General features: G+C 42.7%; 1 protein-coding gene across 8 annotated transcripts in view; it reads left to right on the plus strand.

The window, feature by feature from the left end:
• The window catches only part of eif2ak4 (eukaryotic translation initiation factor 2 alpha kinase 4), a 151521-nt gene that overhangs the window by 43452 nt on the left and 82164 nt on the right, over positions 1 to 25905 (plus strand). For 5 of the 8 annotated variants that reach the window (XM_072264619.1, XM_072264608.1, XM_072264589.1 and 2 more), the window contains exons 13-16: positions 1988 to 2060; positions 3856 to 3897; positions 10503 to 10601; positions 14417 to 14572. In XM_072264619.1, coding sequence (XP_072120720.1) covers positions 1988 to 2060; positions 3856 to 3897; positions 10503 to 10601; positions 14417 to 14572 — 370 coding nt within the window. The remainder of the gene's footprint in view (positions 1 to 1987; positions 2061 to 3855; positions 3898 to 10502; positions 10602 to 14416; positions 14573 to 25905) is intronic. The other 3 variants (XM_072264600.1, XM_072264623.1, XM_072264603.1) reach the window with 2 other exon arrangements.

A 25905-nucleotide genomic window follows, 5' to 3' on the forward strand; every position in this document is an offset into this window, starting at 1 on the left:
GTTAATTGGTCAGTGTGAATTATCCCATCATTAGGCTAGGGTTAAATCGATGGGTTACCGGTGGTGTGGCTCAAAGGGCCAGAAGGGCCTATCTCAATAAATAAATTGTAAATATAGTTCCAACTAATGAAATTCAAAATGATAGATGGACAGAAACGTTCCAATCTCATCTTATTTAGTGTTATTTTTGCTTCTTGGTGCCACTCATTTATATTGCAAATTGCCCATGTAAAGATGCAATGTGACTGCACCTTCTCAGAAGGAGGAAGAACTTTTACTGAGAGTTTCCTTTATAGTGGACAAGTCAGCCTTTGAAATGTGTTCTTTGCCCTATAATCCTAATTCCGATGAAGACCAAACTGAATCTCTATTTACCGTGTAATGTTCAGCTACACACGACCAAGTCTGATCCTCTAGTGAAGTGCCTATGTGAATCTTCAACATGAGTCATTGGACAGAGACTGTTGTGTGCCATCTTCCCTTTACTACCTGCTGAGTGCGGTGGAATTCCTCATTTTCTCCCTTCCATTGTAGGCTTGCTCTCTTTAGTGTTGAGAATTAAGACCTTCACAAAATGATGGAGAAAGGAAAGAAAAGGGTTAATATAACTGATTCCAGCAACATTTGTGTTTGAAGTCCATAAGACCATGGACTGTAAGACATAGACACAGAATTAGGCCATTTGGCCCATCGAGTCTGCTCTGCCATTGAATCATGGCTGATCCCTTTTTTCCTCTCCTTAGCTCCACTCCCCGGCCTTCTCCCCATAACCTTTGATTGCATGTCCAATCAAGAACCTATCAAGCTCTGCCTTAAGTACACTCAATGACCTGGCCTCCACAGCTGCCTGCGGTAATAAGTTCCACAAATTCACGACCCTCTGGCAAAAGAAATTTCTCCGCATCTCTGTTTTAAATGGAGGCCCCTCTATCCTGAGGCTGTGCCCTCTTGTCCTAGACTCCCTCACCATGGGAAGCATCCTTTCCACATCTACTCCATCTAGGCCTTTTAACATTCCAAAGGTTTCAATGAGATCCCCCCCACCCCCCCATCCTTCTGAATTCCAGCGAGTGCAGACCCAGAGCCATCAAACATTCCTCGAATGATAACCCTTTCATTTCCGGAATTATCCTGTGAAACTCCTCTGAACCCTCTCCAATGCCAACACATCTTTTCTTAGATGAGGAGCCCAAAACTGTTCACAGTACTCAAGGTAATGCTCCTATAGTGCCTTATAAAGCCTCACTATCACATCCCTGCTCTTTTATTCTAGACCACGTGAAACGATGCTAACATTGTATTTGCCTTCTTCACCACCAACTCTACCTTTAAGTTGTTCTGCACAAGGACTCCGAAGTCCCTTTGCATCTCAGATTTCTGGATTTTCTCCCCGTTTAGAAAATAGTCTGCACATTTATTTCTACTACCCAAGTGCATGACTATGAATTTTCCAACACTGAATTTCATTTGCAACTTTCTTGCTCATTCTAATCTGTCCAAGTCCTTCTTCAGCCTACCTTTTCCTCCACCAATCTTTGTATCATCTGCAAACTTGGCAACAAAGCCATTTATTCTATCATCTAAATCATTGATATACAGCATAAAAAGAAGTGGTCCCAACACCGACCCCTGCGGAACACCACTAGTCTCTGGCAGCCAACCAGAAAATGATCCTTTTATTCCCACTCACTTCCTCCTGCCAGTCAGCCAATGCTTTAAGCATGTCAGTAACTTGCCAGTAACTTCCCTGTAACTTGGTAAGCAGCCTTATGTGTGGTACCTTGTCAAAGGCCTTCTGCAAGTCCAAATATACAACATCTACTGCATCCCCTTTGTCTATCCTACGTGTAATCTGCTCAAAGAATTCCAACAGGTTCATCAGGCCTGGCCTGGGGTGTGATTGGGCCTTGATTAGTATCTCATCTTGTCCTCTTACCTGCCTAGTGTGCCTGAAGTTCCATATTAAATACCCTCTTTGTTTTTACAGACAAGCCGATGTTGATTCAGACAGTGACATTATCTTTGAGAATGGTGATGAAAACAGCAACAACATCTCCATGGTGAGGAACCAGAATTTTATCCATGAATGTTGTGTTTCTAATCAGCTTTGTTCAGTAGCACGATTAAGTCAGAAGGTAATGGATAGCAGATATGACTCTACCCAGTTAAATGTGGATCAGCTGCCCTGTGACTGGGTAACAACAACAACAATGCCCATTCCTCAGTTTTTCTGAGCCTGATGGGTATGAGGAAGCCAAAATAATACAATCAACTCTGTACAACCTGATTTTTCCAGTGTGATAGATATCTACTGCTAGTCACCTCTCTTTACGCAGTTGGGCTTGGTACCTTCCACAAGAGTACTCTTGGTACTGTTGTTGGTGGTTTTAAAACTAGACATCCTTGGTGACTTTTATTCTAATGATTTAACCTCCTCTCTAAAGAAAGAACTGATGAGGCTATATAGGAGATAACATCTTTTGTATATCTGACCTTTTTAATGGACTGATTGAAATAGATCCGGGGTTTAGCGCAAGTCAAGTGGGCTGTGCTTGATTGCCAGTCTTCACTGAACTAGCTGATCTTAACTGGCCAACCCAGTCAACTAGGGAATGCAAAGCTTAGCTAGGCTTTCATTGGAGACCACTGTCCATGGGCCCCTGTGTGGGTGATGCATGAGCAGCACACTGCGCAGTAGTGCTGGCCTCCATTCTCTTGGACCTTCTCGCCATTGAGCTCGCTGCATCCAGACCAAGTTCGTGAAGACCACGCCTGTGCTCAAGAATCTGGTGGGATCTCGTACAACTCTGAACTGGAGGTGGTATCATTAAGATACCACCAAAACGTGCAGTCATGTCTAGGTAAGCCTGGAGACACTTGTGTGCAAACCATTCCAACTTGGACAAAGCACTCCTAAATATTACATGCCAATGATATTTTGGTTCCTCGAGGTTGTTATAGCCAGGGGTGGTAATGGGGATAAGTTCCCACTACCTGTCAAATGGCATACGGCTCAATTGACCTCTGACAACAAAGTCCAACTCCTGGCCTTCACATTGCAACTTAGCTACTAAGCCCGGCGGACAGGAGAAGGGGTAAAGATGGATTACTGGTGCCTTAGAACCAGTTGCTTTGGATAGATGGGTCTCATCAGCCGTGGTTACCAGCTCATCCAGGAGAAGGAAAACTGATTTCAAACCTCCACTGCCTGGCATCCATGGGGAATGATTTGGGAATAAACCCTGAGGGAAAAGTCTGGAGCTGGAGTCCCTAAGGCAGTCCTACATTGAATTCAATGTTGACTGGCCTCTCCGACGATGCTGTTGGTGCCAAACTGTCGGTCTCTGTCGTTCCTTTGGACTCATCAGATGCGTGGAGAGGGGGAGCCTGCTATATGGGTAACAACTTGCTCTCCATATCATACTGCCCTTGCTTGCATATCATGTAGACAGCTGGGACACAACATCCGTAGTCTTCCCTGACCAACGGAGGGTCTCAGGAATGATATTTGATGCCTAGGATAGGGATAGATGAGGGAAGTGCTAAACAGGCAAAGAGTTGCAGCGTTCGTTCACTGGAAGGTGTGTCTTTACTACCATGAATGGGTTTACTTTGAGGCTTTATAGGTCTGCCTACACCAGATGCATTGCCAGTTGTCTTAATTACAGGTAGCCCCAGCCTTTAAAGGGACTGCTGCTGGCCATTTGCTGGGAAACGATGTCAAGCGCAGTGCTGGAAGACAGTGAGCTTGGCTGACGCTGTTGCTCATAGAATTAGATTTCTTAGATCTGGAATTCCATTTCTGCATTTTGTGCCGACTGGGCGCTCTGTTATAATGGTGTCTCTCTTCTTTAGGGCTTTGGATCCATTGACTTCTCCTCATTCCCTTCTGAACTGGTATGTGGATATAGGGAGGTGGATAGTGCTTAGTGGTTGTGCAGAATGCTGGGTCTGTAAAACTGCATTGATGTGCAATCAGTTTCCCACGTAACCAGATTCCAGTGGCTTTCAGGATGTCGGACATCCCATTGGTTTAAGTTAACAACTCTGTGCAGCCATACGACAGAAAGTCTGTGCATTGGATCAGTTGTGCTTATTTGAAACAACAATCCAATGTACTCCATTTCATTTGCATTTCCTTTGTATTCCTGCAAATTTCTTCTTTTCAACTATATATTCTAATTTCCATTTTTAAGATACTGTTGAATCTATTTTTAACCACATTTTTGGCTGTTAATAGCTTGCTTTGCAAGGTGGTGCTCAATTCAGATATTGATTTTTTCTTTTGCAAATTGGCATATATCTGTCATATGGCTCTATCATTGGAAGTGGTTCCTCAGCCTTGATCTGTCAAAACCTCAGTTATTTTAAATGTTTTTAAAAAAAATTCCTCCAATGATTCTAAGCTGCAGAGAACAGGACTGATCACAAGCAAGAGACAATCTGCAGATGCTGGAAATGCAAGCAACACATACAAAATGCTGGAGGAACTCAGCAGGCCAGCAGCCTGGATGAAGGGTCTTGGCCCAAAACGTTGACTGTACTCTTTTCCATAGATGCTGCCTGGCTTGCTGAATTCCTCCAGCATTTTATGTGTGTTGAGAGAAGAGGACCTGTTATTCCAGTCTCTCTATATACCTTTCTGTGTGGATACCAGTCTGAATCTCATTGTGCTCTTCCAAGGCCCTGTTATCCTTCCTAAAGTGTGACACATTACTGTTGCTGGGGGGCTAACTGGTGTTTTATAAAGCTTCTTTTTATAATTAAATGCCACTATAAATCCTGCTTGCTCTCTGCACTTTATCTACTTAACATGTAATGAAGTATTTCACACCTGCACTCTCTTTAACATTCATTCGTTCACTTTACATTACACGAAATGTTGGAGGAATTCAGCAGGCCAGGCAGCATCTATGGGGAAAAAAAGTACAGTGGAAGTTTTGAACTGAGACCCTTTGAACATCAACTGTACTTTTTTTCCAGAGATGCTGCCTGGCCTGCTGAGTTCCTCCAGCATTTTGTATGTGTTGCTTTGGATTTCCAGCATCTGCAGATTTTGCAAAGCCACTTAATGCTTAATTTATTTGATCTGATTTGCATTTGCTCTTTCCAGTAGTCTTACACTTTCCATTGGTTAACTTGTATGCCACAGTAGTGTCTAAATTGGCAGAGACCAGCAACTGGAATTCAGACAGGATACAGTAATTTCCTGAATTTGTGTCATTCCTCCAGTCTGTTGAGGATCCCTGCTGCATATGCCCTGGATTTTCTGAAAACGGCTTACTAACACTGGAAGCAAAATGTGGCCTGAAGATTGAAAGAATTTGCAAGGAATGAGGGGGAGAGGAAAGCGCAGTGCAGGGGGATTGCGTAGGTGAAGGGGCATGATACAAAAAAAAAAGAAATTGCAAGAGATCACAGTGGAGCAATCTGGGTTGGGAGAGGAGCAAGTTTAACAAGAGGAACAGTACAACTGAAGGTATGAGGTTCTGGACAGCAGAGCACAACATTAGCCAGTGGTTGGACAAGGAGCACAGTGCAGACCTGGCATGTACTTGCTGTTGACTCCAAAGAAGGACAGAAATTACTCAGCGGATGTAGAAAGTTGCCAGAACCTCTCATGATTTAGTCCATAGCATTGGTGCTCCTCAGACTGTGTGTGTAGAGTCCCACACTCTTTCAGCAGAGCTAGCCCATGCTTCAAGTTGTTCAGTGTTTATTTTCTCCAGAAGGCAGGTGTATTAGATTTCTGGAATGGGCAGCTAATCATGTGAAGAAAGGTAGGATAGGTGATGCTTATTTGGAAGAGTGAGGGGATCTTGCTCTCGAGAGTTCTTGGATGTGTGGAGTGGCTTTCTGTAGGAGAACCTAGAACAGTGGCTCCGAACCTGGTTCGTGGTATTGGTCTGTGACATAGGAAGGTTGGAAGCTCCTGATCTAGAACTAAAGTGGCTGCATAAAGTAGAATGAAAGGAAGTTTATTTTCAGTGCATTATACATATTTGGTGGGTGTACGGGGTGGTTGGGTCCTGACTAAATATCAGGAAATGCCAATAGCGATTATATAGCTTCTATCACCCAAGACGACTCCGCCTTCACATAGGGTTTAGGTCCGGGTGCACCCTGTCTCACTGAAGGAGCTCTGTCTATGGCGAGTGTTTGGCGCCAGAAAAATAACCAGACAAATGGTGGTGGTGTCACCTAAAATCACTGCAGTCTCCGGCAGCAGGGAGATGGATTCCAAGCTTTGGCGGAGGATTGTCTTTGTACAAAGGCAGCGAAGGTTGGGTGACGTCCAGTGTATGATTCCCAATGGGGGACAGCAGTAGAGGTCAAATGCTCTAGTTAGATGAGTACTGTGGCAACAGAAGGCAATGGCAAACCACTGTTGAAATTTCTGCCTAGTCAATCATGGAAAGAAACAAAAGAAGGAAACCAGACAACAGCGTGAATGGGATTGATTGTAATCAACAGAACAACACCTTGCTCGGTAGAGGTAGTCATGTGCTACGGGTGACACCAGACCGTCGTCCGGAGACTGTAAGCAATAGGGAAAGGCTAAAGGCTGATTTATACTTCTGCGTCAAATCGATTTACCATCTGCAATTCACGCACGTTGAGCATGCACACACATCTGCCCATGCAAGGCTTCGTGGTCATGGTAGTCTTTCTCGGGGTAAACAAGTTTAAAGCGAGCGTCTTTTCTCGTAAAAGCGAAATGTATCCTCCATAATTTCAGAGGTCTGCAAAGTCTTATGGAAAGTATTGCAGCCAGAGTTCCTTCCCTGCCCTTCAGTCGCCCAATGGGAAGCTGTTGCAACGTAGGAGGAAATGCGATGCTACCAAGCAGACCAATCACAGTTGTTGTGGTCTGTGTTGCCGCGACATGTAGTTACATTTTGGGAGAGGTGCACGTCAGGCTACGGCATAGGGATCCATGACCATGATACCTTGCATGGGCAGGTGTGTGCGCCTTCACGACGTGCGTGAATTGCAGAGCGATGCAGACACACCAACGCACAAGTATAAATGCTCACAACGTGCGTAAGCCACTTGCGTAGGTTACGGCGTCCATTTGCCGCACAAGTATAAATCAGCCTTAAGGGTAGCAACATGGAACATCCATATGCTTTACCAGAAAGGAAAGTTGGGCAGCACATTAAATGAAATGAAAAGGTTGGAAGTTGATATCTTAGGCCTCTCAGAAATTAGATGGACCGACTGTGGCAAATTCACTAAGAATAGTTCTCTGATAATGTATTCTGGAGGTCAACAGCATATGTATGGAGTTGGAATTATTTTAAACAAACAAATATCAAAATGTCTTATGGGATATTGGGCGATATCCGACCGGCTGCTTTTAGTTAAATTAAGGGGTAACCCTTTTAACATAAGCATAATCCAAGCTTATGTGCCAACATACGATGCGGATGAAGAGGATATCCACAAGTTTTATGAAGATCTTGACAGTGCTTATAAGCAGTGTAAATCTCAGGATATAAAATTAGTCATGGGAGATTTTAACTCCAAAGTTGAACAGGAAAACATGACAGGACTTTTTGGATTAGGGGAGAAAAATGAAAATGGAGAAAGATTGGTGTGTCAGAAACAACCAACTGATCACTAATACTTGGTATAAAAACCATCCACGTAGATTGTGTACTTGGATTAGCCCTGGAGATAGAACAAGGAATCAAATAGATTTCATTACCATCAATGAATGCTTCAGAAATAATATCACAAATTCTAAAGCCTATCCAGTGGTTCAGATCACCATCTGGTAATAGCTACCATCAAAACAAAATTAAAGAAACTGAAACGTGGAAAAAGGAGGAAGGAGTATATGTTGGGAGAATTTAAAAGTGACAGCATACTTCAGCAGCAATTCAAAACGGCTGAGAAGAACACCTCACCGAACACGAAACAACACCTATTTGGGACAGATTTAAATATGCTATACAGCAATCAGCAGAGGAGATAATCCCAGTACAAGAAATCCAACACACCAACAAGGGGTGGATAACCCAAGAAATTCTAGATCTGATGAAAGGAAGGTTAGTGAAGAATGATGAAGTGCGATACAGAGAGCTAGACAGACAGACCAGACAATTGTACAATATTGCAAAGGAAGAATGGCTGAATCAAAAATGCAAGTGGAAGGCCATATTAACAACAGCAAAGAAATGCACAAGAAAATTAAGGAAATTACTGGAATTAAGAAAACCTCCTCTACAGGATGCATAAGATCAGCAGACGGATCCATACTAACGGATCCAGATAAAGTATGTGAGAGGTGGATTCAGTATATAGAGCAGCTGTTTGAGAATAATGGAGGGGAACCCCCAGATATTAAACACCCTAATTCTGACCCACCTATTACGAAAGAAGAAATAACTGAAGCAATGAAAAGCATGAAACATGGCAAAGCCACTGGACCTGATGAAATTTCAATGGAAATGATACAAGCCCTAGAAGATCTGGGCATAGATATTCTTTTTGAACTGTTTAATGGCATATATGAGTCTGGTGTATTGCCTGAGGATCTGTTGAAATCAGTATTTATAACTCTGCCAAAAATTCCTGGAGCTATTGAATGCGAAAATTATAGAACAATCAGTCTTATGAGTCACATAATAAAGATTTTGTTGAGAATTGTTCTGAGTCGAATTAAAAACAAGCTAAGACCAGAAACTTCTAAACTGCAATATGAGTTTATTGAGGATAGAGGAACTTGGAATGTAATTTTCATACTACGAATGCTTTCAGAAAGGGCAATTGAATATCAAAATGATGTCTTTTTATGTTTTATTGATTTCACTAAAGCATTCGACAAAGTGCAACATGAAAAATTATTTCAAATTCGCGCTAAACTAAACATTGACGGAAAGGACCAACAACTGCTTCGAAATTTATATTGGAACCAAACAGCGGCGGTAAAAATTGATAATATAAGCAGTTGGACTAAGATTCAAAGAGGAGTTGGACAGGGATTCGTTGCCTCACTTTAGTATCTATAGTGAAATGATTCTCAGAGAAATAGAAGACCTAGATGGGATAAAAATTGGAGGTGTTAACATCAACAATATAAGATATGTAGACGATACCACCCAAATAGTAAGTGCTGCAGGAGACCTACAAATCCTCCTAGACAAAGTAGTACAAACAAGTGCAGATTTTGCTCTAACCATCAACTGTAAGAAAACCAAATGTATGGTAATATCAAAACAGCAGGTTACTCCCAACTGCCAATTGTACATTGGTAACCAAGAGATTGAACAAAAAACCAGCTTTGATTACCTTGGTAGCTTTATATCACAAGATGCTAGAAGTAAAGTAGAAATAAAAAGAAGAATTGCCATTGCCAAAACCAACTTCCAAAAAATGAAACCCATTTTTACCAACAGACACATTTCTATGACAACAAGGCTTAGAGTACTAAAATGCTACATCTGGGCAATCTTGCTGTATGCTTCCGAAACATGGACTATAACACCAGAACTATGCGGTTTCTTAGAAGAACGCTGAAAATATCATACAGAGATAGGGTAACTAATGAGACAGTACTCCAACGTGCCCATACAAAAAGATCTTTAATGAGAACATTAAATGAGGGGAAACTTAAATTCTTGGGTCATGTCATGAGAAAGGGAGAAATAGAATACCTAACATTACAAGGCCGTATGCCTGGGAAACACGGAAGAGGAAGGCAAAGAAGAAAATATATGGACACTGTGAAAGAACTAACAGATCTCAGTGTACGAGATATCATTGCTGCTGCGTGGGATCGTTCAATGTGGAAAGCCATGATCACCCAAGCGCGTAACGCGCAAGGCACACGAAGAGAGAGATACATATTTGGAGCTCTCTTTCTCAAAGCATACTCTTTGAATGTTTTTAAGGTAGAGATAAATAGAATTAATTAGCAAGGGGTGAAGAGCTCCAGGAGGAAGATATGAATGTGGAGTCAAGGTTACAGTTGGGTCATGATCTCATTGAATGGTGGAGCGGGCTTGAAACGCTGAGTGGTGTACTGCTGTTAGTTTTTGTGTGCATTCTGTTCTGCCATTTCCTACTGGATACAATAATACCACAACAATAAGTGCATTGTCTCAGCTGCTTAGCTGATCAAGTAAACATCCACAAAGTTTACCAATAAGTCACCCGAAAACCAGGGAAGACTGGTCTGTATCTGAGCAGCAGAGGCTTGGAGGACCCACATATAGTGGGAACAATCAGTTATGAAGCTGACAGTCCAAATTTATGGTAAAGAACAAATCCAAAGTAACCCACAGCGTGGCATTACTAACTCAAACACAGTATTTCTTTGCTAAGGTGTGAATGGTGACTTGACTAAGAAATTACTTCAATATGTTTGTCTGTCAGCAAGTATATGCTTTTTCATCTTGTCCTAACAACAGCGTGAGTGTGTTCTGTTTTGCTAACGAATTGGACTACGTGACTTCTAATGTGATGATACATTGTGATCATTCATTACCCCGCAGTGTAGAGAAGCTACAAGCAAGAAGGATCCAGGCAATGAGAGAGTGGAGAAAGCAGAGATTGTGCTGGTGCCACAGACTGTGCACTATTTATATATTCAGGTAACTGATTTGATTCTATCCAGAATTCGCATTCTTTTCTTATTCAGGTACCCTACATGGTGTGCTATTTGAATGTGCCAATGCATTGTACTTCAGTACACAAAATTAAAAAAATAAAAGTGCAGATGTCGGAAATCTGAAATAAACACGGATTATTACTGTTTGTTTCTTAATTCAGATTTGCTGACAACAGAAAATACTGGAAATGATCACTGGGTCAGGCAGCATCTGTGGAAGGAGAAATAGTTTTGTGTACTTCATAATAAAGCTGTGCTCAATATGTGTATTCAATGTGGTGCTGTTGTTGAAAAAGGGAGTAGTTACAGGCCAATAAGTTTAGTGGTAGTTGTCAAATTATTGGGATCAATTCTGAGGAATGATGTAAACCTTTGTTAAGAAATTTATGGATTAATGGGGATGTCATTTTGGATTTAAGAGAACACAGACGTAGGAGACTGCAGATGCTGTGATCTGGAGCACAAATAGAGCTGCTGGAGATGCTGAGTGGGTCAGGCAGCATCCGAGGAGACAGAGGGATGGTTAATGTTTTGGGTTGATGCCCTACTTCAGGACCCATTTAAGGAAAGGTTGCTTCTGGCAAACTTGTTTGCATTTTTTTGAGCAAGTAACAAGAAGCTGTGGGTGGGTTTAATACCTTCTATGTGGGCTTTAGTAAGGGTTTTGGCAAGGTTGTTTAAAAAAAATTCTTGTTGGGATCAAGGGAGAGTGGCAAATTGGATCCAAATTTGGCTCATTGGCAGGAAACAGGCATGAGTTTCCACATGCTTCATACTCAGTCTTTCACCTTTTGTAAAATATGTTCGGATTTGAGGTAGGAAGTTTGATCAATAAGTTTGCTGACAAGAGAAAATTTCAAAAATTGGCAGCTCAGTTAAAACCACGGAGCACTTCGTATCCAGATGCATCACAGCTTGGTATGGCAACTTCTCTGCCCAAGTGCTCAAGAAATTGCAGGAAGTTGTGAACACAGCTAAGTTTATCACAAAGCCAATTTCCCTCGACTGACTCGGTTTACTCTTCTCACTGCCTTGGGAAAGCAGCCAGTGTAATCAAAGATGCCTCTCCCACTAACATGCTGTTGTGCTGAACTAATTGAACTAGTAATTAAAAAACCTAATTTATCTAATTCTTGTGCCTATCCAAGAGCTCCTTAAATCCTTTGGCTGTAGATTCCAGATACTCACCCCCCTCTGTATGATATGGGTGAAGTCCTGATCTCATCATGGCCTTTGCACCTCATTTGTCTAACTACACTGTACTTTCTTTGTAACTGTAACACAAAATGCTGCATTTTGTTACCCTTGATTTTAATTTTGCACTACTTCGCTGTATGGAATACTCTGTCGAGAAAGATGGCCTACAAACAAAGACTTTTCATTGACCATAACAACCCAATTACCAATTAGTGAGGAGGAAAACCATAGACTGCAGGATATGGATGGTCTGACCAGTTGGGTGGAAAAGTGGGTTTTCTGGGGATTGTGAGGAGGTGTGCAGCGAGCAAGGGAATGTACAATAGATAGGTGAATATTTGGAGAGGGACCTTGGATTGTGTATCCAATTATAGATGAGTCAGTCTGACTTCCGTGGTTGGCAAGATGTCAGAGTTGATTGTTAGGGATGTGGTTTCGGGTTACTTGGAGGCACATGATAAAATAGGCCAAAGTCAGCGTGGTTTCCTTAAGGGAAAATCTTGCCTGTCAAAACTCTTGGAATTCTTTGAAGAAATACCAAGCAGGATAGGCAAAGGAGAATCAGTTGATGTTGTGTACTTGGATTTTCAGAAGGCCTTTGACAAGATGCCATACATGAGTCTGCTTAGCAAGAGCCCAGTGTATTACAGGGAATATACTAGCATGTACAGAGCATTGGCTGATTGGCAAGAGGCAAGGAGTGAGAATAAAGGGAGGGAACCCTTATGATTGGCTTTTGGTGACTAGTGGTGTTCCACAGGGGTCTATGTTCGAACTGCTTCCTACATTATATGTCAGTGATTTGAATGACAAAATCAATGGCTTTTTGGCCAAATTTGCAGATGATATAAAGGTAGGTAGTGTTGAGGAAGCAGAGAGGCTGCAGAAAGGACTGAGACAGATTAGGAGAATGGCCAAAGAAGCGGCAGATGGAATACAGTGTTGGGAAGTGTACGGTCATGCACTTTGGTAGAAGAAGTAAAAGCTTAGACTATTTTTGAAGAGCAAAAGGACTTGGGAGGTCTCGTGCAAGATTCCCTAAAGATTAATTTGTAAGTTGAGTCTGTGGTAAAGAAGGTAAATACAATGTTAGAATTCATTTCAAGAGGACTAGAATATAAAATTTAGGATGTAATGTTGAGGCTTTGTAAGTCACTGGTGAGGCCTCATGTGAAGTATTATGAGCAGTTTGGGCCCCTTATCTGAGAAAAGATGTACTGACATTGGAGAAGGTTCAAAGGAAGTTCACTAAATGATTCTTGGATTGAAAGCCTTATCATGAGGAGCATTTGATGGCACTGGGCCTGGAATTCAGAAGAGTGGGGGAGAGTGGATCTCATTGAAACCTATTGAATGTTGTAAGGCCTCGATTGATGTATGGAGAGGATTTGGAGATGATGTTTTCTCTTGTGGGGAGGTCTAAGACCAGAGGGGACAGCCTTAGAATAAGAAACATCCATTTAGAATGGAGATGAGAATTTTTTTTAAACCAGACGATGTTGAATCTGTGGAATTCATTGCCACAGGCAGCTGTGGGGCCAAATCACTGGGTATATTTAAAGCAGAGGTTGCTAGATTCTTGATTAGTCATGGTGCGTAAAACTGCTGCACTGTACTGCTGCTACAAAAAAATACAACAAATTTCATGATAAATGATGATAAACCTGACTCTCATATAGTTCTCTATCGTGGACTGAGAGTGGGAAGGGGGCAAGGAGAAGGGAATCATGGTTGGAAAAGGGAGCGGTGAGGGAGTGGGAAGCACCAGAGAGACATTCTGTAATGATCAATAAACCAATTGTTTTGAATGAAATTGTCTCAGGGCTGGGTGTGTCTGCACCCATGCCAACCCCTGCCATTCCAGAATCAATTGATTCTTGAAAGGTCATTATTAATGCTTCCACAATCTCTGCAGCTGCCTCTTTTAGAAACCTGGGGTGTACATCACCTGGTGCAGGTGACTTGTCTATCTTCACACCTTTCAATTTCACAAGAACCTTCTCTCTAGTAATGTTAACTTCACCCACCTCATGACCCCGACATGTGGAACTTCCACCATACTTCTAGTGTCTTCTATGGTAAAGATTGATACAAAATACTTTAATCAGTTCATCCGCCATTTCCTTGTGCCCCCCCCCCCCATTACTACCATTTTCAGCGGTCCAAAATCCACTGTCACTTGTTCACTTTTATGTATCTAAAGAAACTCCTGGTATCCTCTTTAATACTATTGGTTAGCTTACTTTTGTATTCCATCTTGACCTCCTTAATGACTACTTTTAGTTACCTTCTGTTGGTGTTTAAAAGCTTCCCAATCCTCCAAATTCTCACTAATTTTTGTCCTATTATATACCCACTCTTTAGCTTTTATGTTGGCTTTGACCACAGCAGTTTGTCCACATCTCCCCGAAAGGAGGAGGAAACACCAGGTGTTTGTAAGGTGTATCTATGCACAGTATGAAGTAAAGATCATGTACCGTTTTAGCTTTAAAGATGAGTAATTCTGCTGATCCAGTGAGGTGCAGTTGTGAATATACTTCAGGTGAAGAAATAATCTCCTGGAATGCCCAGTGACTTGAATCTGTGGTGTTGATTTTGCAGTGTCACCACCATGCATTTCCTTGGCTGTTTCAGATGGAGTACTGCGAGAAAAGCACTCTACGAGACACAATCGACCGTGGACTGTATGAAGACACCAGCCGCCTTTGGAGGCTCTTCCGGGAAATCCTTGATGGATTAGCCTACATCCACGAACAGGTTAGCTTGTCAGAAGGCCATCTGTCATACTTACTGTCAGAGTCGGGTTTAATATCACAGGCATATGTTGTGAAATTTGTTAACTTCACAGCAGCAGTGCAATGCAATATAGAAAAAAACTGAATTACGGAAAGTATATATGTCTATTAAATAGTTAAGTTAAAATAAGTAGTACGAAAACAAACAGGAATAAAAGTAGTGAGGTGGTGTTCATGAGTTCATTGTCCATTTAAAAATTGGATGGCAGAGGGGAAGAAGCTGTTCCCAAATGTTTTTTTTAAATAAACCATGACAGTATGAAACCTTGAAGAATTTGAGGGTAGAAGTTGGATGAAATGATGATTTAAATCAGTAAGCTATAAAATATAGGACCACAGAATTAAGTATTGAGAGGTTAGTTAGGTAGAGAGCAGACACTGAAATAGGCTGGTTAGCCCAGGTGAGTTCTTACTGCTATTTACATTTCTCTGGAGACTTATCCCACATTGTAAACACAAAATACTCTGCAGGCGCTGGGATCAAAGCAACACTCATTGTACTTTGCTCTCTATCAGCATTCCTTTCTGTGAATTCACTGTAAATAAACACATTTATTTCCACATCCCTTCTATGAAACCCTTTACAGATTTGTAACGGGTGGCCTCTCATACCTGTCCTTCACTCAGATCTTACACACGAGATTCGGAAGATGCTGGAACTCCACAGTAACACACACAAACGCTGGAGGAGCTCGACCAGTCAGGCAGCATTGGTGGAAATGAATAAACAGTCAACGTTCCTGGCCAAGGCCCTTCACCCACATCGAGTTACTTAGTAGGATTAGGAGCCACAATCTCTCAATATATTCCCAGTTCTGCTGTGATCCATCTCAATCCATTTTGTAACTGTAAAAGTAAAATTGCAATTTTTTTATGGTCAGTTTGTGGAATTACCTTCCATGGCTCTATACTAATTTGTGTATCTGTACCCGAAGTTGCCTTCGTGCCCCTTCCACCTGTCAAAGCAGGGCATGGTTTTCATACTGCTTTTATCAACATAAACCTGCCCACAGATGTCTGTATTGAAATTCATTTTGTCAATTGGGCACTCATTCTGCAGGCTTCTTAATAACTTACAGAATTTTATCACGTTCTTCCTTTCTTGGATATACTATTATTCTGAACACAACTGTAGAAATTGTACCACTGATTTCAGAACCCAAATTTTCTACTTAAGTTTTGAATGTATGTAGTGCCAGAACTATTCCTCAACTTGCCAATGGGAGCAGTCACACTGAACGCCAGTAACGTGCCTGGAGTTGGTTTTGTTGTCTACTTTGCTGCTTTAACCTTGTTCCGGTTGTGACTGAGGACATGAGTTTCTAACATTCTTCACTGAGGTTGCAACGACTTCCGGAAGATTCCTGTTCTCCGCGCTGTGGCGCAGAAGGGTACCGGGGAGATGTGAGGAAAAGCATTTTCATGCCAGGAGAGGTTACAATCTACAACACACTGCCTGCAGAACGATGGAAGCAGAATCTATCGGGGACTTTAAATAGGATTGGTGGGCACTTGATGGAACATATTCTACAGGGTCACAGGGTAAAAGTAAAGGAATGGGATTGATTAAATTGCTCTACAAGGGGCTAGAATGGACACAATGGACTGAATAGCATATCTCTGATATCATGGAGTACAGCATTGAAAAAGACCTTTAGGTCCACAGAATTAGGCCATTTGGCCCATCAAGGTGAAATATAGAAAACCTACGGCACAATACAGGCCCTTCGGCCCGCAAAGCTATGCTGAACATATACTTTAGAAATTACCTAGGCTTACCCATAGCCCTATATTTATCTAAGCTCCATATACTTATCCAGAGTCTCTTAAAAGACCCGATTGTATCGGCCTCCACCACAGTCACCGGCAGCCCATTCCACGCACTCACCACTCTCTGCATAAAAAAAAACTTACTCCTGACATCTCCTCTGTACCTACTTCCAAGCACCTTAAATCTGTGCCCACTTGTGTTAGCCATTTCAGCCCTGGGAAAAAGCTTCTGACTATCCACACCATCAATGCCTCTCATTATCTTGTACACCTCTATCAGGTCACCTCTCATGCTCCACTGCTCCAGGGAGTAAAGGTCAAGTTCGCTCAACCTGTGCTCATAAGGCATGCTCCCCAATCCAGGCAACATCCTTGTAAATCTCCTCTGCACCCTTTCTATGGTTTCCACATCCTTCCTGTAGTAAGGCAACCAGAACTGAGCACAGTACTCCAAGTGGGGTCTGACCAGGGTCCTATATAGCTGTAACATTAGCTGTCAGCTTCTAAACTCAATCCCTTGGATGATGAAGGCCAATGCACTGTATCCCTTCTTAACCACACAGTCAACCTGCGCAGCAGCTTTGAGTGTCCTACGGACTTGGACCCCAAGATCCCTCTGATCCTCCACACTACCAAGAGTCTTGCTATTAATGCTATATTCTGCCATCATATTTGACCTACCAAAGTGAACCACTTCACACTTATCTGGGTTGAACTCCATCTGCCACTTCTCACTTTTGCATTCTATCGTTGTAACCTCTGACAGCCCTCCACACTATCCACAACACTCCTAACCTTTGTGTCATCAGCAAACTTACTAACCCATCCCTCCACTTCCTCATCCAGGTCATTTATAAAAATCATGAAGAGAAGGGGTCCCAGAACAGATCCCTGAGGCACAGCACTGGTCACCAACCTCCATGCAAAATATGACCCATCTACAACCAATTCTGGATGCACAGAGCAAGGATCCTATGCCTCCTTACTTTCTCAATAAGCCTTGCATGGGGTACCTTATCAAATGCCTTGCTGAAATCCATATACACTACATCTACTGCTCTACCTTCATCAATGTGTTGTCACATCCTCAAAAAATTCAATCAGGCTCGTAAGGCATGACCTGCCTTTGACAAAGCCATGCTGACTATTCTTAATCATATTATGCCTCTCCAAATGTTCATAAATCCTGCCTCTCAGGGTCTTCTCCATCAACTTACCAACCACTGAAGTAAGACTCACTGGTCTATAATTTCCTGGACTATCTCTACTCCCTTTCTTGATTAAGGGAACAACATTTGCAACCCTCCAATCCTCCAGAACTTCCCTCGTCCCCATTGATGATGCAAAGATCATTACCAGCGGCTCTGCAATCTCTTCCCTCGCCTCCCACAGTAGCCTGGGGTACATCTCATCTGGTCCCGGTGACTTATCCAACTTGATGCTTTCCAAAAGCTCCAGCACATCCTTTTTCTTAATATCTATATGCTGAAGCTTTTCAATCCATTGTAAGTCATCCCTACATTTGTCAAAGTCCTTTTCCATAGTGAATAGAAACATAGATAGAAACGTAGAAAATAGGTGCAGGAGTAGGCCATTCGGCCCTTCGAGCCTGCACCGCCATTTATTATGATCATGGCTGATCATCCAACTCAGAAACCTGCACCAGCCTTCCCTCCATACCCCCTGACCCCCGTAGCCACAAGGGCCATATCTAACTCCTGAAGCAAAGTATTCATTAAGTACCTCTGCTATCTCCTCCGGTTCCATACACATTTTTCCACTGTCACACTTGATTGGTTCTATTCTCTCATGTTTTATCCTCTTGTTCTTCACATACTTGTAGAGTGCCTTGGGATTTCCTTAATCCTGCTTGCCAAGGCCTTCTCATGGCCCCTTCTGGCTCTCCTACTTTCATTCTTAAGCTCCTTCCTGCTCACCTTATAATTTCTAGATCTCTATCATTACCTAGTTTTTTGAACCTTTCATAAGCTTAAGCTTTTCTTTTCTTCTTGACTAGATTTTCAACAGCCTTTGTATATCATGGTTCCTGTACCCTACCATCCTTTCCCTGTCTCATTGGAACATGCCTATGCAGAAAACCGTGCAAGTATCCCCTGAATATTTGCCACACTTCTGCTTAACGTTTCCCTGAGAACATCTATTCTCAATTTATGCCTCAAGTTCCTGCCTGATAGCTTCATATTTTCCCCTTACTCCAATTAAGCGTTTTCCTAACTTGTTTGTTCCTATCCTTCTCCAATGCTATGGTAAAGGAGATAGAATTGTGATCACTATCTCCAAAATGCTCTCCCACTGAGAGACCTGACACCTGACCAGGTTCATTTCCCAATACTAGATCAAGTGCAGCTTCTCCTCTTGTAGGCTTATCTGCATATTGTGTCAAGAAACCTTCTTGAACACACCTAACAAACTTCACCCTATCTAAACCCCTGGCTGTAGGGAGATGCCGATCAATATTGGGGAAATTAAAATCTCCCACCACGACAGCCCTGTTATTATTGTATCTTTCCAAAATCTGTCTCCTTATCAGCTCCTTGATGTCCCTGTTACTATTTGGTGGTCTATAAAAAACACCCAGTAGAGTTATTGACCCCTTCCTGTTTCTAACTTCCACCCACAGACACTCAGTAGACAATCCCTCTATAACTTCCTACTTTTCTATGGCCATGAGACTATCTCTGATCAATAGTGCCACGCCCCCACCTCTTTTGCCCCCCTCCCTGTCCGTTCTGAAACATCTATAGCCTCGCACTCTACGTAGCCATCCAAGTCTCTGTAATGGCCACAGCATCACAGCTTCAAGTACTGATCCACGCTCTAAGCTTATCTGCTTTATTCATGATACTCCTTGCATTAAAGTAGAAACATCCCAAACCATCAGTCGGAGTGTATCCTTTCTCTATCACCTGCCTATCCTCCCTCTCACATTGTCTACAAGCTTTCTCAATTTGTGAGCCAACTGCCCCTTCCTTTGTCTCTTCAGTTTGGTTCCCATCCCCCCCCCCCTCACAATTCTAGTTTAAACTCTCCCCAACAGCCTTAGCAAACCTCCCTGCCAGAATATTGGGCATTTTGCACAGGTCACTCCTGCCCCAAAAGAGGTCCCAGTGATCCAGAAATCTGAATCCCTGCCCCCTGCTCCAATCCCTCAGCCATGCATTTATCCTCCACCTCACTCTATTTCTATACTTACTGTCGTGTTGCACAGCCAATAATCCCGAGATTACTACCTTTGAGGTCCTGCTTCTCAACTTCTTTCCTAACTCTCTATAGTCTGTTTTCAGGACCTCTTCCCTTTTCTTGCCCATGTTGTTGGTTCCAATATGTACCATGACCTCTGGCTGTTCACCTTCCCACTTCAGGATTTCATGGACGAGATCAGAAACCTCCCGGACCCTGACACCTGGGAGGCAAACTACCATCTGCGTTTCTTTCCTGCGTCCACAGAATTGCCTGTCTGACCCCCTAACTATAGAGTCCCCTATCACTGCTGCTATCCTCTTCCTTTTCCTACCCTTTTGAGCTACAGGGCCAGACTCTCTGCCAGAGGCGCGGACACTGTTGCTTCCCCTAGTTAGACTGTCTTCCTCCAACAGTACTCAAACAGGAGTGCTTATTGTTAAGGGGACAGCCACAGGGATACTCTTTGGTATCTGACTCCTGCCGTTACCTCTTCTGACTGTTAGCCACTTATCTTTCTCCCGAGGCCCCGGTGTGACTACTTGCATATATTTTCTCTTTATTACCTCCTCACTTTCCCTGAACAGATGAAGGGTCATCGAGCTGCATCTCCAGTTCCCTAACGTGGTCCCTAAGGAGCTGCAGCTCGACACACCTGGTGCAGATGTGGCCGTCCGAGAGGCTGGGAGTCTCCCAGACATCCCACATCTGACACCCAGTCCAGGACACCGGCCTTGCAGACAATTTCCTATTCCTATTCTTCACAAGCAACTTGCTATACCTTGACCTGTTATCGCTGGAGCCCCATTGAGCCAAAGCCCTCCTACTCTGACTCCCTCTACTTTGTCACCTGCTCTATAAAGCTATCTTCCTTTAATACTCTTCCCGCCAGTTCTCTCCACCATTCAATCATGGCTGATCCTTTTCCCCCTCCTCAGCCCCACTCCCAACCTTCTCCCCGTAACCTTTGAAGCTGTGTCCAATCAAGACCCTATCAAGCTCTGCCTTAAATACACCCAATAACCTAGCTTCCATAGCTGCCTGTGGTAACATATTCCACAAATTCACCAACATCTAGCTGAAGAAATTTCTCCACATTTCTGATTTAAATGGTTACCCCTCTATGCCCTCTTGTCCTAGACTTCCCCACCATGGGAAACATCCTTTCCACATCTACTCTGCTAGACCTTTCAACATCCAAAAGGTTTCAATGAGATCACCCTCATCCTTCTGAATTCCAGTGAGTACAGACCCAGAGCCATCAAACATTTCTCGTATGATAACCCTTTCATTCCCGGAATCATCCTAGTGAGCCTCCTCTGAGCGCTCTCCTGTGTCAGCACATCTTTTCTTAGACGAGAAGCCAGCCCAAAATTGTTCAGAATACTCAAGGTGAGGCCTCACCAGTGCATTATAAAGCCTCAGCATCACATCTCTGGTCTTGTATTCTAGAGCTCTTGAAATGAATGTTAACATTGCATTTGTCTTCCTCACTACCGACTCTACCTGCAAGTTAATCTTTAGGCTGTTCTGCAGAAGGACCCGGAAGTCCGCTTTACATCTCAGATTTTCGGATTTTCTTCCCATTTAGAAAATAGTTTGCACATTTATTTCTTCTGCCAAAGTGAATGCCATACATTTTCAACATTGTATTTCATTTGTCACTTTCTTGCCCATTCCCCTAATCTAAGTCCTTCTGCAGCCTACCTGTTTCCTCAACACTAGCTGCCCCTCCACCCATCTTCATATCATGTGCAAACTTGACAACAAAGCCATTTATTCCATCGTCTAAATAATTGATATACAGCATAAAAAGAAGTGGTCCCAACACCGATCCCTGCGGATCACCACTAGTCACTGGTAGCCAACCAGAAAATGAACCTTTTATTTCCACTTGCTGCCTCCAACCAATCAGCCAATGCTCTAACCATGCCAGTAACTTTCCTGTAATACCATGAGCTCTTAACTTGATAAGCAGCCTCAGGTGTGGCACCTTGCCTTTTGAAAGTGCAAATATACACAATCCACTGCATCTCCTTTATCTATCCTACTTGTAATCTCCTCAAAAATTTCCAACAGGTTTGTCAGGCAAGGTTTTCCCTTAAGGAAACCATGCTGACTTTGTCCTATCTTGTCCCGTGTCACCAAGTACTTCATAACTTTGTCCTTAACAGTTGACTCCAATATCTTCCCAACCACTGAGGCCAGGCTAAATGGTCTCTAATTTCCTTTCTGCTGCCTTCTTCCTTTCTTAAGTCTTTGGCACCATGCCAGAGTCCAATGATTTTTGGAAGATCATTTCTAATACCTCCACAATCTCTACCACTACCTCTTTCAGAACCCTAGGGTGTAGTTCATCTGGTCTGGGTGACTTGTGTACTCTTTCAGCTTTTTGAGCACCTTCTTCCTTATAATAGTAACTGCACTCTCTTCTCTTTCCTTGCACTCTTCAACACCTAGCACACAGCTAATGTCTTCCTCAGTGAAGACTGATGCAAAATACTCATTTAGTTGATCTGCCATCTCCTTGTCCTCATTATTCTTTCTCTGACCTCATTTTCTAGCGGTCCTATATCCACTCTCATCTTTCTTTTATTTTTTACATAGCTTTTACTATCCACTTTGATGTTGTTTGCTAGCTTGCTTTCATATTTCATCTTTTCCCTCGTAACGACTCTTTTAGTTGCTGTCTGTAGGTTTTTTAAAGCTTCTCAGTCCTCTCTCTTCCTACTAAATTTTGCTTTGTTTTATGCCCTCTCTTTTGCTTTTACATTAACGTTGACTTCCCTTGTCAGCCATGGTTGTACTATTTTGCCATTTGAGTATTTCTTTGTTTTTGAAATGCATCTGTCTTGCACCTTACCCATTTTTCCCAGAAACTCACACCATTTCTGCTCTGCTGTCATCCCTGCCAGCATCTCCTAATTTACTTTGGCCAACTGCTCTCTCGTACCAGCACTTAAAGGTTGAAGCCCCTACCTGAAAGTTCAGAAGTTTACCTGGTTATGGCTCAGACTGGAAAATTTGTAATCACTAGATCTTGATATTTTTTCTCAGAACAATTTTAGCCAGAGGCATGTAGTCAGGCTCCTGAACAGGCAGAGAATAGAGTGAGGTAGACCATGTGCAGTCGAGTTTTCCATTATGGTTGTGAAGCCATGATGGGCTGAAGGGCTATTGTGTGCTGTATTGTTTTATGTTTTGTGTACAATGCAAGGAATGAAGGGGTATGGATATGTGCAGGAAGGTGGGATTAATTTCTTTTGGAATGATGGTCAACATGTACATTGTGGGCCAAAGCTCCTGTTCTTGCAGTGTTCTATTCTCTGTTCAATGATAAACGGACAGTTTCCTTTTGTGGACCATAAATTTCTATGACTCAGTACCACTGAGGGAAGCAATTTGATAAGCCAGAAGCATCTCAATTCAGGTAACTTGTTGAAAGAGTTATTATTTCCAATGCTTTAATAGTTCCCAGTAAGCTCTCTCATCAGGACTCATTGTAGTGTTTACGTACCTGTGTCAAGAGATTTATCCTAGCCTCGAGACTGCTGTATAGCATTCCCAATGTAACGCTCACAGCAAATTAGTTTGGTCACATGTTATACAGTAAATGCAAAAGTCTCAGGTACATGTAAAGAAAATTGTAAAGTGAAGATGCATTCAAAAATAATGAAATGTAAAGTTTCTAAATATCAAAAAGATTACTATAAAGAACAGTAAACAGTAAAAAACTAAATCAAATCAATATTTGGCCTGACAATCCTTTGCCTTTAAAACTACATCAATTCTCTTGGGGAGACGGTCATGCAGTTGTATAAGAAAATCAGCTGGCAGGTTATTCTGAGCATTTTGGAGAATTTCCCACAGTTCTTCTGCAGACTTTGGCCATCTTGCCTGCCTCTGTCTCTCCAGGTGATCCCAGACAGTGTTAATGATGTTGAGATCAGAGCTTTGTGGAGGCCAAACCATTTGAAACTACATAAAAAGTATAGGGTTCCTAAGATTTTTGCACAGTCCTACTTCAAACAGAATAAAAGTCAAGGAACTGCAGTTGCTTGAAATCAGGAAGAAAAGGAAACTATGATTTGGTGCAAACAGCAGGCTGTAGCAACCACGGCAGTGTTTCCCGGATGGTTCTGGCTATATTCCTACTGTCGTACCTCTGCTGTCCCTGTCCCTCCGTCTGTTTTAACATCGAATTGGTTCATATCATCCCTTTCTATGGCAAATATTACAACACTTTTGACTGTAACTCTTGTTCTTGACCATCCACTTAGACATCAAGTAAACACTGAGTCAAGTAATTTCAGAGCATCTTTCTATTATAGGAAGAGTCCATTTAGCTCATCAAGCCCAATTTGGCTTCTTGTTCGAGTATCCAAACAGTCCCATCCTTTGTTTTTGCTCTATGGTTCTGCAAATTATATATCCTCAGGTGCCTACCAATTCATTTCTGTTGCCACCATCCTTGTAGACATCAACTTGTTATCATAGTGTCTCTCTACATTAAACATTTTCCTTCACAGCTCTGCTGTACCTTTAGTCTATCAGCTGGAATTTCTATCTCCTGGTCCTTAAACCATTTGTTAATGGAAACAGCACTCCTTTTACTGTCTTTGTGAATCAGGTACATTTCCCCTCAAATTTCCCTCTTCACTTCCCTTGCGCTAAGGAGAACAACCCAGCCTTTCTGGTTAGCAGTTGTAATCTTTCAAGTCTAGAGCCATCCATTGCAGAAAAATGTTTCCAGCCTCTTCAACGTCATTACTTGATAAGTTTATCAGACGCAATGCAATAAGTATTTTCACAGTTTACCTTTATTTTGTGGTTTTTTGATTTTCTTGACAGTGTATTTTATTTCTGTCCTTCCTTGATCTCCTTGTCCTTGAAAATTGAGGCTGTGGGAGAAGGATATTGGAGTGTTGTAGATCTGCAGGGTTGGGATGAGTCTGAGTAGAGATACAAAAACGAGGATGGGAGTGTTAAAATTGAGGCTATGGGAGAAGGATGTTGTAGTGCTGTAGATCTGTAGGATTGAGATGAGGCTTTGTAGAGATATAAAAATGAGAGTGGGAATGTTAAAATTGAGGCTTTACTGGGACAATGAGATAGTCATTGAATGAGTAGCTGCTATCATGGACATTTTATCCAGTCTGTGACTGCAGCTTTGTTGGAGCACAGAAGGAAGATTGAGGACCTGGCTGTGCGATGTTTGAGTTAGTGGCAGAGCAAGAGCTCTGGTGACCTGAAGCTCATGGAGGATGGAAAAGATAGGTTGGAGAATTGAACTTGGTGGTAGAAAAGAATGGAGGAAGGATTCGGCCACAGATAAACTGAGGCAAGAAAGGTGATGGACAATATTGGTGTAGAACATAGATACAGAAAATAAAAGCAGGAGTAGACAATTTGGCCCTTTGAGTTTGCTCACCCATACAAGGCCGGTCCTCCATATCATATTCTTGCTCTCTCCCCATACCCCTTGATCCTTTTGTGTCTAAAAATCTATCTACCTTTTTAATTATTTCTCACCTCTCAACAAGGAGAGGCCACTTTGCTCCAAAATCCTATTCTGGCTCTCGGAGTAATCTCATCAATCCCATTCACTCACTCCTTGTAACCTGCTTTGCTTCACATACCCATCAGATCTACCTCCCAACCCACCGGTCTCTGCCACCTACCTACACGTGATAAGAAATTAATCTAACAACCTGTGCATAGAAGGAAACTGGAGAATCTGGGAGCTGAGAGTGATTGGAACTGGAACAGGGAGGATGTGCAGAGTCTGGGAGCTGAGAGTGATTGGGGCCGGAACAGGGAGGATGTGTTGTCTCAGGGAGATGAGAGTGATTGGAACTGGAGCAGGGAGGATGTGCGGTGTCTGGGAGCTGAGAGTGACACTCACAACACGCTGGAGGAACTCAGCAGGTCGGGCAGCATCCGCGGAAACAATCAGTCAATGTTTCGGGCCGGAACCCTTCGTCAGGACTGTAGAGGGAAGGGGAAGAGGCCCTATAAAGAAGGCGGGGGGAGGGTGGGAAGGAGAAGGCTGGTAGGTTCCAGGTGAAAAACCAGTGAGGGGAAAGATAAAGGGGTGGGGGAGGTGATAGGCAGGAAAGGTGAAGAAGGAATAGGGGAAAACACAATGGGTAGTAGAAGGAGGCGGAACCATGAGGGAGGTGATAGGCAGCTGGGGGAGGGGGCAGAGTGAAATTGGGATATGGAAAGGGAGGGGGAGGGAATTACCGGAAGTTGGAGAATTCAATGTTCATACCAAGGGGCTGGAGACTACCTAGACGGTGTATGGTGTATGAGGTGTTGCTC

The sequence above is a fragment of the Mobula birostris genome, chromosome 1, assembly GCF_030028105.1.
Source record: "Mobula birostris isolate sMobBir1 chromosome 1, sMobBir1.hap1, whole genome shotgun sequence".
In the NCBI taxonomy this organism is placed as follows: domain Eukaryota; kingdom Metazoa; phylum Chordata; class Chondrichthyes; order Myliobatiformes; family Myliobatidae; genus Mobula; species Mobula birostris.